General features: G+C 34.5%; 1 protein-coding gene across 3 annotated transcripts in view; it reads left to right on the forward strand.

Annotated features, from left to right (window-relative positions):
* Window positions 1–4,716: 4,716 nt before the first annotated feature.
* Window positions 4,717–18,711, forward strand: part of LOC148272694 (tetraspanin-1-like) — a 32,805-nt gene continuing 18,810 nt past the window's right edge. Inside the window, exons 1-3 of one of the 3 annotated variants that reach the window (XM_088239698.1) lie at window positions 4,717–4,986; window positions 8,391–8,455; window positions 9,975–10,070. In XM_088239698.1, the coding sequence (XP_088095824.1) occupies window positions 8,396–8,455; window positions 9,975–10,070 (156 nt within the window). In that variant the 5' untranslated portion in view covers window positions 4,717–4,986; window positions 8,391–8,395. The remainder of the gene's footprint in view (window positions 4,987–8,390; window positions 8,456–9,974; window positions 10,071–18,711) is intronic. The other 2 variants (XM_088239697.1, XM_088239699.1) reach the window with 2 other exon arrangements.

Raw genomic sequence — 18,711 nt, forward strand, 5'->3', positions numbered from 1 at the left:
TTTCAAACATTGTTTCTTAAGGACTCTTTTTCTCTGAGATGGTACTTTTGACATAAGACCATATTTACTTTCATGTGTCATATTGCAGGACATATAGCGCTCCACGCGGCTTTTTTTAGCACTGATGTGACCCAAAATGCATCTTTTGAGACTTCTCTTACTTTGATGTGTAAAAAAATAAAATAACGCCACACTTCATTGGCACACTCCAATGCACATTTTCAAGGAATCGCGAATATTTATTTTGCACGCAAAACATTGGCCATTGAATGATTGTCGTTAATCTGTATATGTGTGCGTGTTGCTCCCTTTCAACATTTGAACATATTGTATTTTATGTTTTGTTTCCGAGTAATTTACCGCAGAACGGTAAAGCCATAATAAATCGAAATGATAATATTTTGAAACATTGACACAGAAGTTGAAGCACACCGAGTTAGTGACGCGCGATCGATAACCGAAGATTGTATAATGTGTAACCGATCATAATAACCGATTGTACTGTCAAGGTGATTCTAAACGAAAATATAAAACCGATTATTTATTTTAACAATATTTTGAGTTTGTCCAAATTTTTGTAGTCAAGGACTGGATTGTTATGATGTTACTCTCCAAGATGTCTCCCATCTGTTGATGCATTGCCCCTTTTTTAGTCTCCAGATAATGCAACTGGAGGATTTACGCGATGTTTATGTAGTAATTAGTCATAAGGCTTGCCAAGAGAGGTAACATTATACATGATAGATATAGTAAAGGCAGTAAAAGGTATCAATGATAGCGGGAAACCAAATGCCGAACACTCTTCGAGTGTATCGGAAGGTCTGTTGACGAATGACAACAGACTGCCTTCTCCTGACGAGTTTCCCGTGGTTTCCTCGTCACTAGAGCAAATGCGGAGAAGCTCCTAAAACAGGCCACAGCCAAAACATCCCACGCAATCCTTACATATTATATGAACTGGACAAGTTTTTCATTTAAGTTATTTATTTATTTCCATATTGTATATTTTGCATTATTTGAGACAAACTCCAGGGGACTAGAAGTCCTGTGTTGAGATGGGACGAGCAATTAGTTGAAACAGACACATAAGTGTTCTAGTAACGAGAGAACCCTTTTAATACCCTGTCATCGCTCTAATTTTTTTGCCTCCTCTTTCACAGTAGTAGCCGCTCAATTGTGGAATAATCTACCCACTAATGTTAGAGACGCCCCTTCTTTATTTACATTTAAGTCAAGATTGAAATGTCACTATCTAAATATTTAAATTGTTCCTTTATCCTTCTTCTTTCCCTCCCATCCCATCTCCCCTCTTCATAGTATAGTGTTATTTTTTTTAATATCTATATTTATTTTTTTAATCTTTGCTTTTAATTTTTGTATAAAATTGTCAGATTCAATATGTCCATGTATTTATAATTTTCTCAAACTGAACGGTTTGGGTAGGTAGGAAGAAATTTCCTTAAGGCAATATGCCCGCCCTTATTGTATATGTATATAAAGTGTCAAATAAATAAATAAATAAGTATATCACCACAAATATAGGAAAAGAAACATAAAAAATAATAAGAAAAAAAACATATAAAGATATGGAACATCAATGTGGTAAACAGTAAACTCAAACATTCGGTAAATCATCAAGGAGTTTCCTACTCAGATCCCCCCTACTAAGGAAAATGCAGTCCTTAACTCCTTTCTTGAAAATAGTTTTTGTCCTTAGAGCATAATACGCTCTTTCAAAATATTGAACACTCTCGGTGCGATAAACGAGAGTTGCCTTCGAGCAAAAGTCACATGTGTTTTGGGTGTGACATAATTCATGCCCCGGGAAAACCTCGTAGGGACATTTTGCTGAGACCCCTCCTCATTGTTCGACCAGAAGTGTGTAAGTGCTTCTTTTGGGTACAGTTGTCTCATATCCAGCCCCGTCGTGTATTGGAACAAATGTTCTGTCGGGTATGGCCCTCCAAACGGCGCCGGAATATTCATTTCAATAATAATTTGCAAGAGGCTTTAAAATGGATGCCGCACAACCGCCCCAGTAAATCAAATAGAATATTCGGTACTGCTTTTTTAAAAAGTAACAAATAAAGCAAGATTAACAAATAACAACAGGAATGAAGAATACCTTAAATAAGGAAATATGGAAGTCTAGGTATTTACAGGGCTTATGACCTGTCATTGGCTGGTTTAAGTGGCCACTTTACACACTGTGTAACATTCACCATTTTGCCTATGTTTGAACATCCATATTTCTTCAATTCTTCAATTTGTTGATTTTAGTGAAGATAAAGAGCTGAAACCTTTACTGTTGCAAAGAGATTCATCTGACTAATTATTTTACATACAAGGCAACGCCTGAGAATTTTTTTAAAATTTTTAAACTTCTTTTTGGACCAGTTGGTTTTATTACAATAAAGCCGTGTAAATGCCTAGACTTATGGAAGTCCCTTAGTTCCCTTATTTAAGGTATTCTCCATCCCTGTTGTAATTTGTTAATCTTAATGACACCCGAAGGTGTGAAATCCACTCTTTTGTCTACAAACATTTGGACAAACTCAAATATTGTAAATAAAGTTGTAAATAAAATCTTACCGATCTCAATTATACGTCTTCCTGCAAATAGCACCATTTGCTTACTTTAGAAGATCGCCGTCCACTGTTGGACACGGGGGTGCTTCATGACACACTCAGTGGACGCCTCGATAGTCCGGCTCTTTTGTCGGAGTTATCATTAAATGTCCCCGACTACCGCGCCCGTCACGCGTCGATCTCTCTATTTCACGTGCCAGCAGTTCGTACGAACTATGCCCAGAACTCTCCACTTAAACGGTTTGCTCGTGAATATAATTTGAACTTTCCCCATTCCCCAAATAACATTTAAAATGCGCGTCTTGAAACATACTTTTTTGTCTTATACTTAGTTTCAATAATAAAGTCTTATTTTATTTTATCTCTAATTCTTAATATTTTAAATATATTTATGTTTTAAACACTTGACACTTGTGCAATATTTACACACATGTCCACCCTCATTCCAATATAACACCCACTCACCCACCCTCTCACTCACTTACACTCACTTACACTCACACAAACACACTAGTGTGTATTGTACGTGTATTTAATGTATTTCTGTGGATATCTGTCATTGGTTTTATTTTCTGTATATTTTGTTATATTTTTGTTACATGTATTACTGTTGATATCCCCAATAAATAAAAATATTTTTTTCCTCAAAAAGCAAGGTAAAAAAAATAATGCAACAAACAAACCATCACGCCGTTTCCCCGTGAGGGTAGGCAGAGAGGACATCTTCAAGTATTTGATGGACTTGATCGTGCCATGTCTTTCTCGGTCTTCCTCGTTTTTTGCATCCATCAACATTTGCATCGTAGATCCTTTAAGCCGTTCTTTTGCTGTCCATTCGCTCTACATATCCAAACCAACGCAGCACCCCTTTCTTGATTCTGTTAATAATGCGTGTCTCAGCCTTACACACTTCACGGATCTCGACATCTGTGCACCTATCATACATCGTTTTACCACATATTCGCCTGAGGGATCGCATTTCGACAGCATTCAACCTACTTTCATCGTCATTTTTCCAATTCCATACTTCGCTCCCATACATTAGAGTTGGAACTAGAACTCCGTTGTGAACTGCTAGTTTAGCCTCCTGCGATAAACATTTGTTTGCCTAAGTAGATTTTAATGCACCGTTCACCCTGTTCCCGGCACTCACCCTCCTTTCAATATCTTTATCGGCCTTTCCGTCCCTAGTAAACATACTTCCCAGGTACACAAATTCTTCTGCCTGATTCAGAATATCTCCGTTCACGCTGATCTCACATTTAGTTGTATTCTCATCCCTTTCAAAAACCATCACTTTCGATTTATCAACATTCATAAGCAAATCGCTTTTCTGGCATACATCGTAGACTTTTGTTACCAAGAATTGGAGGTCTTCTTTGCTGCTAGCAAGAAGCGCGGCATCATCCGCATACAGAAGACAGTTAACAGTTGTACCACTCATTTTTGCTCCCATCCTTAAATCTCTCAGTTCTTTCATACAGTTATCGATGTAAATGTTGAACAACCATGGTGACATTACACCTCATCCCTGTTTTACTCTTTTCGGAATATTAAACCACGATGTGAATGACCCATGCACCTTCACACATGCTGTGTTGTCCTTATACAGCGACGCAATAGCCCTTGTCAGGTTACCATTTACTCCATGCTCCGATAAAACCTTCCACAACTTCTCTCTGTCAACTCTATCAAATGCCTTTTGCAGATCGACAAATGCGCAGAAAAGTTTCTGGCGTTTAGCCAGAACCTTTTCTGTCATATTTCGCAGAGCAAATATTTGATCCCTACATCCTCTTCCATTGATAAATTCACTTTGTATATCCCAAACTCTATCTTTAGTCACTTTTCTTACTCTCTCAATCAGCATTCTGCCATAAATCTTTCCAACAGCGCTCAAAAGGCTGAAAAAATAACGCAACCCACATAAAAATAAATAGAAAGCCACACGAGAGTTATTTACCTGCCTGACACAGGTCAACGTGACGAATAGCAGATTGAAAACGAATGTCAACCGATCATCCGTTTCCCCGACACGATAACAGTTACAATCGATTATTAAATCGGTATTTTCATTCGGCCATCGCCACCGTTGCTTCGGCTATATTAACGAATGACTTTCAGCGTCCCGAGTCAGTTTCAAAGGTTTTCAGTGCGTCTTGAATTTCAGTCCGCGAAAGTTGGGCCGGAAAAAACAATTATTTATCCCTTCAAATTCAGTGGTTCGAGAATTAAAATTGGTGTCGCAACAGTTACGAGTTGGTGTGATTCGTCAAATTGAATTAATTAAATTAATTTCGACAGTTAATTGTAATTTGTTGCCAAAGTAGCGCGAAAAAAATGTTTTGAAAAGGAAATATGGAAGCGCACGCATTCTACCCACGTTTAAACATTAGGGTGAGCCGATAATTTTTTTTCCGAATTTTGACATGAAAGGGGTCTAAAAAGTTGCCTTTTGGATTACTCGGGATGCAAAAAATATTTGATACTACTTTTGGCCCTAAACCAGAGCTTGAAGTTTTCGAAAAAGTCCATTTTTTGCCCATTTCGTATTTAAGTAAGAAAATCAGTCTAATCAAATTGTATAATCTGCGTTAAATCTTATTATATAAGCATCCAAGGGCGCGAGTTGCACTTTGTTTTGTAATAAATGGGTGGCATTGTTTTCGTCAATTTTAGTCAGGCGCTCAACGGAATCAGTTCCGCGGAGTGTAAATTTTTTGCATTTCGGTAGTTTTAAAACGTGTTCGAATTTGTAATGTGATTAAGTTATATCTTTATGAACAAAAAAATATTTTGTCAATTTAGATAATTAAAAAATGTTCAGACAGTAATAAACTTCAAACTTCTGTGGAGGGCCAAAAGTAGTATTGAATATTTTTTTAATAATTTTTACGTTCAATGCGATCCAAAAGATAACTTTTTAGACCCCTTTCACTTTTATATCAAAAAAAAAAACTCATACATCATCGGCCACTCTAATCCACATGTCTTCAACTCTTCCATCTGTCGACTTTTGTGAAGCAAAAGAGCCGAAACCTTTATCACGCGGGTGAGATTCGTCCGGCTGGACCAATTCACCTACCGGGCGACTCCTGAAAACAACTTTCCAATTTAATTACTTCTTCTTAAACCAGAAAGTTTAATTAACATTTTTTTAGTATGTCTAAATGTTTGCAGACAGGCTAGGCTTCTTCCCTAGGGAGTTATTTCTATCTAAAATGATTACAGCAAAAAAAAATTGTGGAGGGAAGCCATTTACAGAGGTTATGACCTGTCATTGACTGGTTTAAGTGTGAAGTTCACCATTCTGCGAATATTTTAACATCCATATCACTTCAATCCTTTCGTCTGTTGATGTTTGTAAAGTTAAAGAGCTGAAACCTTTATTTATGCGGGTGAAAACAACAACAAACCATCACGCTGTTTCTCCGTAAGGGTAGGCAGAGAGGATAGAACGCCACATCAGTCTATCTTAGAAAACAGATCTTGCTTCCTCTACATTCATACATCTTCTCATGCACGCGCGCCGATTATTCCGGCTTATGACATCTCCATCTTTGAGTATTTGTTGGATTTGGTCATGCCATGTCTTTCTCGGTCTTCCTATATTGGCGAGTCCGCAACCCGATTAAAGTAATATAGTTAATTCAACAATGTTTCGAGTATGTCCAAATGCTTGCAGACCGGCTGGATTTCCTCCCTAGGGAGTTGTTCATATTTTAATCGATTGCAACATTTTTGAGAAGGGAATATGGGAGTCTAGGCATTAACAGGGCTTATGACCTGTTATTGGCTGGTTTAAGTGGCCACTTTACACACTGTGTAAAATTCACCATTAATTCAACAATGTTTTGAGTATGTCCAAATGCTTGCAGACTGGTTGGAATTCCTCCCTAGAGAGTTGTTTATATTTAAATTTGTTGCAAAAGAGAGGGAAAACATTTTTGAGAAGGGAATATGGGAGTCTAGGCTTTTACAGGACTTGTGACCTGTCATTGGCTGTCTGAAGAGTTGAGGAAATATGGATGTTCAAACAAAGGCAGAATTGTGAATGTAACACGGTTTGTAAAGTGGCCACTTAAACCAGGCAATGATAGGTCATAAGCCGTGTAAATGCCTAGACTCTCCTATTCCCTTCTCAAAAATGTTTTCCCTCTCTGTTGCAATAAATTCATCATCATCATCATTCCCTCTCCGCACCTAATGGTGCATAGGGCACTGCATTGGTACACCATTCGCGGCGTATCTTGATCATTTTGTTTACATGAAGGTAAGATGATCAGTCTTACGCTTCAGGTTCCAGTCCAGGGATTATGAAATATTCTAGTGTTAAAACACCCTTTTAAATAAATATTTCATATCAATCATGTCGGGTATCGATCCCGAGACCTCTTGCATGGCAAGCTATCACACTGACCATTACACCAAGAGGATAACAAATTCAATATAGTTAAACTCAGCAAATGAGATTTCAATAATAAATTTATCAAAACAAAACAAAAACGGTCTCATAGTGTACTGGTTATTGCGTTTGCCGGGCATTAAACAAATAAATAATTGTAAAACAATAAATATTGATCCACCTTATTGTATTTTATCACGCATTGGGCTCGTGGTTTGCACGTGCACAGGGGTCTAGTCTCCGCGAATGTACTTTAGTAGGAGAATTGGTTCAGCCGGGTGAATCTCACCCACATGATAAAGGTTTCAACTTCTTTACCTCACGAAAGTCGACAGATGGAAGAGTTGAGGAAATGTGGATGTTAAAACACGGGCAGAATGGTGAATGTTACACAGTGTGTGAAATTGCGACTCAAACCAGCCAAAAACAGGTCATAAATCATTGAATTGCCTGGGCCCTCTCTGTTGCAAAAGAAATAGATCTAATTATCTCCCGAGCGAGGAAATCCAGCGGGTCTTCAAACATTTGAACACGCTCAAAATAATGCTCAAGATAAAATAAAATTTATGTTAAAAATATAATAAATTTTATCTTTTATACTTTTATAAATGTAAACAACGAATGTTTCGAACAAGTAGAAGAATTTGTGCATCTGGGAAGTGTGTTTTCAAGAGATGGAAGAGTAGAAAAAGATGTTGAAAGGAGAGTGAATGCGGGCAACAAAATGAACGGCGCACTAAGCACAGTAATTGCTGATAAAAATATGTCAATCGAAGCTAAACTGGCAGTGCACAACGGTGTTTTAGTCACGACACTTATGTTTGGAAGTGAAACATGGAACTGGCAGAGGCAGGATGAAAGCCGAGTGAACGCGGTTGAAATGCGATCTCTTCGACGAATGTGTGGGAAATCAATGTATGACAGGGTTACGAATGATGAAATCAGGCGGGAGTGTAAATCTGGGTCAAGTATAATTGATAAGATTAAGAAAGGGGCTCTGAGGTGGTTTGGTCACGTAGAACGAATGGACGACGAAAAAATAGTAAAACAAGTATACTTGGCGAAAATGAACGGCGACGTGAGACGAGGACGACCGAGGAAGACGTGGCATGATCAGATAAACCAAAATCTTACGTCTGGTCATGTCAAAAGCGGACAGAACCGAAGGGCATGTATGGCAAGATGTATGAATGTGTAACAAGCTAGGAATATATGCCACGCTAGACGTGTGTGGTGGTCCATTCTCTCTGCCTACCCGTACGGGGAAATGTCTTATATACTTATTTTCATACCAGTCAGTTGGATCAACAGTATTTTGAGTATGTCCAAACGTCTGTAGAATGTCACGAGCTCTGTAAAAGCCCGTGTTTGTTTAAAGCTCATATTTAATTTCCAGATAAAATGTCTACAGTTACGAGGGCCAGCGAAAAATTGTTTCAAGCGGTCATCTCTTCATTTCTGGTAATAAATTGACTTTTTTTAAAATTAATATTTATTTTTTATTTTATTGGAAAGCGTAAGCGAACAGTTAGTCAACTCTTGCGTGGCTGTGATGTCACACTAAGCTACATAGATACAAAACTTGGAGCCAATCTGGAAAGATGTGACATTTTACCACCCACTCGGCCATAGTCAATTGGGCATCTCGATTGCTTTCAGCGGCGTTATTGTTTCAAGGCACGGGGTTGATTTCTGGGCCCCGGTAGCCGGACGGTACCCGGGATCATTTACTATGATCTGGGTTAGTCAAGTTATATGCTTGACCAAAGAATCCGGTTGAACCAAATAAGGTAAGCGACTAGGTAGCAGAGGCAGATATGTATAACATGTTCCCTATAGTCCTTAAAATAAAGCTCGGCTTGATTAGAATGACAGTTGTCAGCAAAAGTAACGTCTAAAGAGTGATTTATATTGACACACGAAAAATCATTCGTATTATTTTTTTTAATACAATGCTTGACATATAAATCAACATAATTATATAAAATCAGCTTTAAAACTAAAAATACACTAAAATAAACTTAACAAATTATAACAGGGATGGAGAATACCTTAAATACGGGAATATGAAAGTCTAGGTATTAACAAGGCTTATGACCTGTCATTGGCTGGTTTAAGTGGCCATTTTACACACTGTGTAACATTCACCATTCTGCCTATATTTGAACATCTATATTCCTTCAATTCTTTCATCTGTTGATGTTTGTGAAGTTGAAGAGTTGAAACCTTTATTTATGCGGGTGTGATTCATCTTCATGATATATATATATATATATATATTGATTTATTATTTATGTAATACATTTTTTTATTTTTTATATATTTTTTATTTATTATTATTTTTTTACATTAAAAAAAAAAAAATTATCCCTCATTGAATACATTATTGTTATTTTCTTGGGTTAACCTTTTCTTTTCTTTTATTACTTTCTTATTTCATTTACATTTTTTAGATCTTAATTTTAATATGTACTTTTAATTTTCTTACTATTTTTTTTTTCTGTAGATATGAATTGAAATTCTCGATTTACTTTACTTTGTTAAATTATTTTTTTTTATTTTGTTTTGATTACATTTATGAGCACACACTATTTATATATGTGTCTATTATTTTTTTTTTCTTATATTTAAAATATATTTAAGTAAATTACTATTCTTTAATTTTAATTGTATTATTTTACTCTATTTTCTTACTTAAAAAAAAAAAAATATTTTTAAACTATTTTTATGTTTATTATTTTATACGTATACAGTATTATGTCTGTACTCTTCTTATTTGATTATTAATTAAAACTAATGTCTGAGCACCCGATGACAAACTATTATTGAATAGTTTATAGGGACAAAATATATCTTAATACTTTGTTTTCTTTATCATGTATTAATATTGTAATAATATGTATATTTTATTGAATAAAGACTATAAAAATAAAAAAAAACATTTTTGTGCCATATAATGCGATTTGTGTTTATATTTTAGATCGCTGGGCTCGCCATGTTAGCTTTTGCCGCGTGGAGTGCGACACATCGAACCGGCATGATAGCTCTGAAAGGAATCCATCCGGCCGTTGCCAACGTGAGTATTGCTATACTGTCCTTCTATCATTTTCAAGTGTGAGCGCTTCTATTCGTACTGTTTTCACATGCAAGTTTATAGATTTATAGCTGAACATTTTACAGAACATTTTACAGAACATTACAGAAACAGTTTGAAAAATACATTTAATCTAAATTTATTTCAACAGTTCTTTTTTCTTTTCAGTTTCAACAGAGAGGGAAAACATTTTTGAGAAAGGAATATGGAAGTCAAGGCATTTACAGGGCTTATGACCTGTCATTGGCTGGTCTAAGTGGCCACTTTTGACATTTTTTTACATTTACATTTTTTTTGCACCACAACAGGCCAGGAGGCCTAATTACAGTGGTGAATTACATCACAGAGCACCCAGGCTTGAGAAAAATCACATTTTTTAAAATTTTTGTGTTCTCACCGGGAATCGAACCCGGAACCTTCCGTGCGTGAATCAAGCGCCTTGACCACTACACCACGGAGGTCGCACTTTACACATTGTGTATTATTCATACAAATAAATAATATTAAATAAATAACATTTATATAAATAAATCAATTTAAATAATAATTAAAAAAGCATTTTGACATAATCAAACATTGTTAAATACTACCTGGTAAAAGAAGAAGTATAAAAATTGGAAAATTGTTTTCAGGCGTTGCCCAGTAGGTGATTTGGTTCAGCCGGGTGAATCTCACCCGCGTGATAAAGGTTTCAGCCCCTTTACTTCACAAAAGTCGACAGATGGAAGAGTTGAGGAAACGTGGATGTTCAAACATGGGCAGAATGGTGAATGTTACACACTTAAACCAGCCGATGACAGGTCATAAGCCCTGGAAATGCATAGACTTCCAAATTCCCTTCTCGAAAATGTTTTCCTATGTTGAAATTAATTTAAATATGAACAATTCTCTAGGGAGGAAATCCAGCCAGTCTGCAAGCATTTGGACATAATCAAACATTGATAAATTAAATCGTTTAAAAAAACAAAGCTTATATGACCAGGCGCCAATGGCGAATGGTGATTTTATTTACAGGAAAGCCATAAAAAAATCATATATTTGTACCTACATCGGAGGTACATAAATATAATATAACCAGCCGAATTGTTCTAGAAATTAATAGTGCTAAAAACGGCCGCGTCGAGCGCTATATGTCCCGCAATATGATGCATGAAAGTAATTATTGTCTTACGTCAAAATAACCATCTCAAACAAAAATAGTCCTTAAGAAACAATGTTTGAAATACTGTTTTCCAAATCGAGAATCTTCAAATAATTTGTGTAATCTGCAAGTTTATTCTGGGAGAAGAAACCCGCACTGGGGTTAATACATTCAAAATATAATATACTTGTTAGTATGAAAAAATAAGCTGGAATAATCGGCTAGTTTCTTGGCTCACCGCAGGCGCTGGGCGCGCTTTATTTAAATCAATATTTATATTAGGATAAAAATACAAACGGTGGAAATGATTTAAAATAAATGTCAATTATTTGTTTGTTTTTCTATAAATCAAGTTACAATAAAACATTATTTTTGCTAGTCAAATATAGTGGTAAGCTGCGCATAATCGCTTCTTTACACGGTTCGCCCCTGGTATAAACTAATAAATAAATATCGACGGTGAAATTTCATTATCGTTACAGTTGCTGACGAGAAATGATAATTATTTGAACAGGGGCTCCCCAGGGTAGCTCGCTAGCGCCTGCCTTATTTACCGCGGGCTTTGAATATCTGACGTAAAGTAGGTAGATTGGAAGTCGGAAGACGGAAGTGAGCCAGAACGGGAATAAAATATTCCCCTAGGACGACTAGAAACACAAAGGAACTTGCATGCAATGCTCCCGGATTCGTGTGACCACTTTTTAAACAAGCCTGTAAAACCATCCTCTGGTTTTTTTACTTGAAATTAAATTTGAGTTTTTCTACCGACATTTCTTGGTGGAACTGCATTTTAATTATTCACGCATTTCACAGTTTTAAAATGTACAGAGTTTCTTCGTTTTGGGTCGGACTAGCTAGAAAATTCATGTGTATAGAAAGGACCTTATTTTTGCATGTTTTATGTTTTATTTCATTTAAGGATGCTTAAAAAAATAAAAAAATAATAATAATATAAAAAACTCTAAATAAATATAAATTTAAAAATATACCATTATTAATTAGAAAATGAAACATGAATGTAAATTTGAAAACATTCCGATTATAATAAAAATTGAAGCATAAATATAAATTATAAAATTTGCCATTAGTAATTAAGAAATTAAACATAAATATAAATTTTAAAACATACTGATAATAATAAAAAAAAATTAAGCATAAATATAAATTATAAAATATACCAAGATTAATCAAGAAATTAAACAAAAATATAAATTGGAAAACTTACCGATAATAATAAAAATTGAAGCATAAATATATATATAATAAAATATGCCATTAGCAATTAAAAAATTAAACATAATTATAAATTTTAAAACATACTGATAATAATAATAAAAATTAAAGCATAAATATATATTATAAAATATGCCATTAGTAACTAAGAAATTTAACATAAATATAAATTTGATAACATACCGATAATAATAAAAATTGAAGAATAAATATATATAATAAAATATGCCATTAGTCTTCCTCGTTTTATATATGTGCCAATATGTCTTCTTGCCCATACTGATCATCGTGGTTTCGGATGTGACAGGGTTTAAAGAACATCCTGTATATCATAATTCGAGACGAGGAACTAGAACCCCAACCGTCTTTGCGCTCTGTAGCAGCAAGACGTGCTGGGATATTTATTTATTGTACAACGCCCTTGAGGTAGTTTTTTACAATAATTATTTAAACGTGTCTTTATATATATATATAATTCCTCTGTACGTGTGATGTCACCGAACTCCTAAACAACTTAACCGATTTACGTGCGGTTTTCAGAGAAATGTAGATCTTTGCACTGCGCGTGTTTGTAGATATTAAAATCTTCAATCTAATGTGTAAGAAAGAAGTAAAGAGCATAAATTTTTTATTCGTCGATCTATCAGGGTTGCATTCGAGGAGAATGCATTGACAAAAAAATGGAAAGATTTTGTTTTTTGTGGATAAATAAAGTTCGTTTTTTAATGTTTACAAACAAAATTTGTTTTTTGTGGGTCTCAATCAGATTATTTACTTAAATTCCTTATAATTTCTATTCATTTATTTATTTTTATTTGATTTTTGATAACACTAAAATAATATTAAATTTAATACATTTTTAAAAATCGTATTCCCACATACGTAAGTACCCTCTGTTGGTGAGAAGACCGGAGTTTGACGTTTGCTAAAAGAATTCCAAATTTGAAAAAATATTTATTTTATGTTTTGGAATTCAATATTTGAATATTAACAATTTTTAGTTTTGGAATTCCACCACAAACCTACTTATCGATAAAAAGTATTTTTTCAAGGCAAGCCAACGTTCGGGCAGGACAACGTCTGTAGGGTCGCCGTACAATAAATAAACATCCCAGCACGTCTTGCAGCTACAGAGCGCATGAACGGTTGGGATTCTAGTTCCTCGTCTCGAATTATGATATACAGGATGTTCTTGAAACCCTGTCACATCCGAAACCACGATGATCAGTATGGGCGAGAAGACATATTGGCACATATATAAAACGAGGAAGACCGAAAAAAACATGGCGCGATCGAGTTCATCGAATACGCGAAGATGGACGTGTCGAGAGCAGGAATAATCAGCACGCGTGCGTGAGAAGATGTATGAATATAGAGGAAGCGAGGTCTGTGTGCAAAGACAGAGTGATATGGCGTTCTATTCTCTCTGCCTATCCCTACGGGAAACGGCGTGATGTTTTGTTTGTTTTTTTTAAAATTTAAATTTCACTTTTTACTGTCAAATATCTCCTTATTGTTTTTTTATTTATATGTCTTTTTAACTTTTTATGTTTAGTCATTTACATTTGTTTTAATTTTCTTATTATTATTAGTGTTTACACTTATGTTTCATTTTTTAATTATAGATGGCATATTTTATAATTCATATTTAGCCCTCAAAATTTATTATAATCAACATATTACAACATAGATGAAGAGCATTTAAGAGAAGGTAATATAGAAGTCTAGGCATCTACAGGGCTTATGACCTGTCAATGGCTGGTTTAAGTGGGCACTTTACACACTGTGTAACATTCACCATTCTGCCTATATTTGAACATCTATATTCCTTCGATTCTTTCATCTGTTGATGTTTGTGAAGTTAAAGAGCTGAAACCTTTATTTATGCGGGTGAGATTCATCCAATTGAATTATTTCACCTACATACTAGACTAGGCAACGCCTGAAAATATTATTTTTTCAATTTCTATACTTCTTCATGGACCAGGTAATTTATCAACAATATTTTGAGTTTGACCAAATTTTTGTAGACGTGGGCACTTAAACCAGCCATTGACAGGTCATAAGCCCTGTAGATGCCTAGACTTCTTTATTACCTTCTATTTAATGTTCTTCATGTCTGTTGTAATATGTTAATATAAACAGCTCCCCAGGGAGTTGAATCCAGTCCTTTTCTTCAAAAATTTGGACAAACTCAAAATATTGTTTATTATAATCGTTATGTTATCTAATTTATACTTACGTTTTATTTCTTAATTACTAATGGCATTTTTTATAATTTATATTGATGCTTCAATTTATTATAATCCGTATGTTTTCCAACATTTGCATATATATATATATATACCTCTACAAAATGGTGACCCCGACGTGATTATCAGGTAGGCAGGTTTTTATGTATACTTTATTTTGGCGTAAATAACTCATTTTCCGTTCTTCGTGGAGATTTCTAAGTCTGCTCCTAATGCCATTATCCTAACAACTATCGGAGGAGTGAAATGCTGTCTTCGTTTGCAAACTTTTGATCGAATTTAAAATACTGTTGAAATTATGGTCACAACGCGAGGCGTCTTGGCACGAACGGCCGACGATTTTCCCATTTTATGAAATTTAAATGAGGGGCGAGACGTAAATTGGGGTGATTGGCCAGCTGAGTACGTGGTATAAAGCGATGTTATATTTTAGACTTCACTCGGCCTAAAGTCGCCAACATTTATTTATTGAACACTTTATATACATATACAATATATATACATGTAAGGGCGGGCATATTGCCTTAAGGCAATTTCTTCCTACCTACCCAAACCGTTCAGTTTGAGAAAATTATAAATACAGGGACATATTGAATCTTACATTTTTATACAAAAATTAAAAGCAAAGATTAACAAAAAAAATATATACATAAAAAAAAAATTAACACTATACTATGAAAAGAGGAGAGGGGATGGGAAGGAAAGAAAAAGGATAAAGGAACAATTTAAATATTTAGATAGTGACGTTTCAATCTTGACTTAAATGTAAATAAAGAAGGGGCGTCTTTAACCTTAGGCCACTTAAACCAGCCATTGACAGGTCATAAGCCCTGTAGATGCCTAGACTTCTATATTACCATATTTTAAATGTTCTTCATCTCTGTTGTAATATGTTAATATAAACAGCTCCCCAGAGAGTTGAATCCAGACAGTCTGCAAGCATTTGGACATGCTCAAACATTGTTGAATTAACTACCTGTAAAAGAAGAAGTATAAAAATTGGAAAATTGTTTTCAGGCGTTGCCTAGTAGGTGATTTGGTTCAGCCGGGTGAATCTCACCCCGTGATAAAGGTTTCAGCTCTTTCACTTCACAAAAGTGAATGTAACACAGTGTGTAAAGTGGCCACTTAAACCATCCAAAGACAGGTCATTAGCTCTGTAAATGCCTTGACCAATGTTAGTTCATTCTACAATGTTTTGAGTATGTCTAAATGTTTGTAAACTGGCTGGATTAACTAACTAACCAGTAAAAGAAGTATAAAAATAGCCGGATGAATCTCACCCCCGTGATAAAGGTTTCAGCTCCTTTACTTCACAAGAGTCAACAGTTCGAAGAGTTGAGGAAATGCGTATGAAATGTTTAAACATGGGCAGAATGGTGACATTGACATGGTGACAGAGACATTATTGAAAAGGGAATATGTAATAATATAGGAATTTACAGGGCTTATGACCTGTAATTGGCTGGTTTAAGTGGCCACTTTATACACTGCGTAACATTCACCATTCTGCCCATGTTTAAACGTATATTCTTCCATCTGTTGACTTTTGTGAAGTAAAAAGCTGAAGCCTTTATTGTTGTGAAAAGATTCACCTTCTATTCCAAAACTAAGAATTATTAATTTTCAAATATTGATTTCAAGTAGGTATTTAGGTACTTGTTTATGGTTGAATTCCAAAACATAAAATAATTCCGTTTTAAATCTTGAATTCTTTTTGCAAATGTCAAACTCGGCTTTTCTCAACAACAGAGGTGCAGTTTATTTATGAATGCGATTTTCAAAAATGTATTGAATGTCAGTTGATACTATTTTAGTATTACCAAAAATCCAGTAAATAAATAAATGTGAAGAAATTACAAGAAATTTAAAGAAAAATCCACTACAGCCACTTAAACCAGCCATTGACAGGTCGTAAGCCCTGTAGATGCCTAGGCTTCTATATTACCATATTTTAAATGTTCTTCTTCTCTGTTGCAATATGTTAATATAAACAGCTCCCCAAGGAGTTGAATCCAGTCCTTGTCTACAAAAATTTGGACAAACTCAAAATATTGTTGAAATAAAAATTGGCTAAAATATCTCCACTATACTATGAAGACAGGGATGGTAAAGGGGGGAGGAAAGGGGGAAAAGAAAGGAAAATCTTAAATATTCAAGAAATGACATTTTATACGTGATTTGAATGTAAACAAAAAAGGGGCGTATCTTACATTAGTTCGCAGATTATTCCACAATCGAGCAGCTACTACTGTGAAAGAGGAGGAAAAAAAATTAGAGCGGTGAATGAGTATTTTTAAAATATTTTTATTGCCAGCATAATTTTCTTTTTGGTTCTTTTAAATATAAAATACTTGTTCTAAAGCTACATAATATTATATATGGTCTATATTATACACGCAATTGGCATGTCCGTTATCATATCTTTATAACCTATCATTAAAAGAAGGTAAATTTCCAATGTGCTGGAAGAAATCTCACGTTACTCCTGTCCATAAAACTGGTGATCTACACAATATTGAAAATTATAGACCCATATCTAAAATTTCAATTTTTAGCAAATTAATGGAAAAAATCATCACTGAACAAATTTCTCCAGCGGTGAAGCACTTCATTGATCCAAACCAACACGGTTTCTTTAAAATGCGAAATGTTTCTACTAATCTTGATGAATTTACAGATAGGGTTCTAAACGTAATGGGCAGCCGACATCAGGTCGACGCTCAGTATACAGATTTTAGCAAGGCTTTTGATAAAATCAGTCACAAAATCCTTCTTCACAAATTAAAATGTTATGGCTTTCACGGTAATCTACTACGTTGGATTGAATCTTATTTAAAGTATCGCCTCCAATCAGTTGCACTATTAAACTATCAGTCTTCATTTAAACAATGCTATTCCGGTGTACCCCAGGGATCCCACTTGGGTCCATTATTGTTTATTCTTTATATTAATGATATGGGTAACGTCTTTAAATTTTCCGAATACAAAATATTTGCCGATGACACAAAAATATACAAGAAAGTTACTTCCCTACAAGATTGTCTTGATATGCAAGAAGATCTTGAAAACTTCTCTACTTACTGTGTAAATAATCAGCTCATATTAAATCCGCTTAAATGCAAAACAATTACCTTTACGAGAATAAAAAATCCGATAGATTATTCGTATTCTCTATCGGGTACAGTCTTGCACCGTGTCCAAGAAATACGAGATCTAGGTGTAGTTCTGGACTCAAAAATGACATTTCAATCACATATTGATAAAATTATTGAAAAAGCATATAAAATGTTAGGTTTTATTATACGAGTATCTAAGCCTTTTAAAAATGATCTAACAATAAAAAATCTTTATTATAGTTATGTAAGAACCCATCTTGAATTTGCGTCTATCGTTTGGAATCCACAATACATTACTTATATTGACAGGCTGGAGAAAGTACAAAACAAATTTTTAAAACATTTGAATTTCCGATGCTCTCTTAAATTTCCAAATCATGACTTATCTGGACGTTTTCACAAACTGATTAACCTCGAAAAAAGGAGAACATTAATGGACCTCACATTCCTCTATAAAATTATTAACAGTCTAGCTGATTCGTCCCAGCTCCTAAATAAAATTCAAATTAACTGTCCATCACGTGCCCTACGAAATCACCCAACCTTTAGAATACCTAGTGTCAATACGAACTATTGCCAGAATTCGTTTTTACACAGATCGTGTTCCACTTTTAACAGCTTTTTTAACCATATAGATATATATCATACAGGATTACAATTATTTAAAAATAGTGTATTGAAAACTTTTGAATAAAACTCCGGTTGGTCCCTTTTTCTCTTATATCACTCAAATTACATACATTCATATTATTATTATAAATTAAATTTCTCTTTTGAAATTTTGTATTACTTCTAAAATCGCTTTAATGAAATTTTATCGACTTCTCTTGGTTTAAAATCTTCTCCTTATATTGCTTTTTCAAATTTTAAATGACCAG

The sequence above is a fragment of the Micrasema longulum genome, unplaced genomic scaffold, assembly GCF_059751315.1.
Source record: "Micrasema longulum isolate JH-2025_06_02 unplaced genomic scaffold, ASM5975131v1 h1tg002225l, whole genome shotgun sequence".
Lineage (NCBI taxonomy): Eukaryota > Metazoa > Arthropoda > Insecta > Trichoptera > Brachycentridae > Micrasema > Micrasema longulum.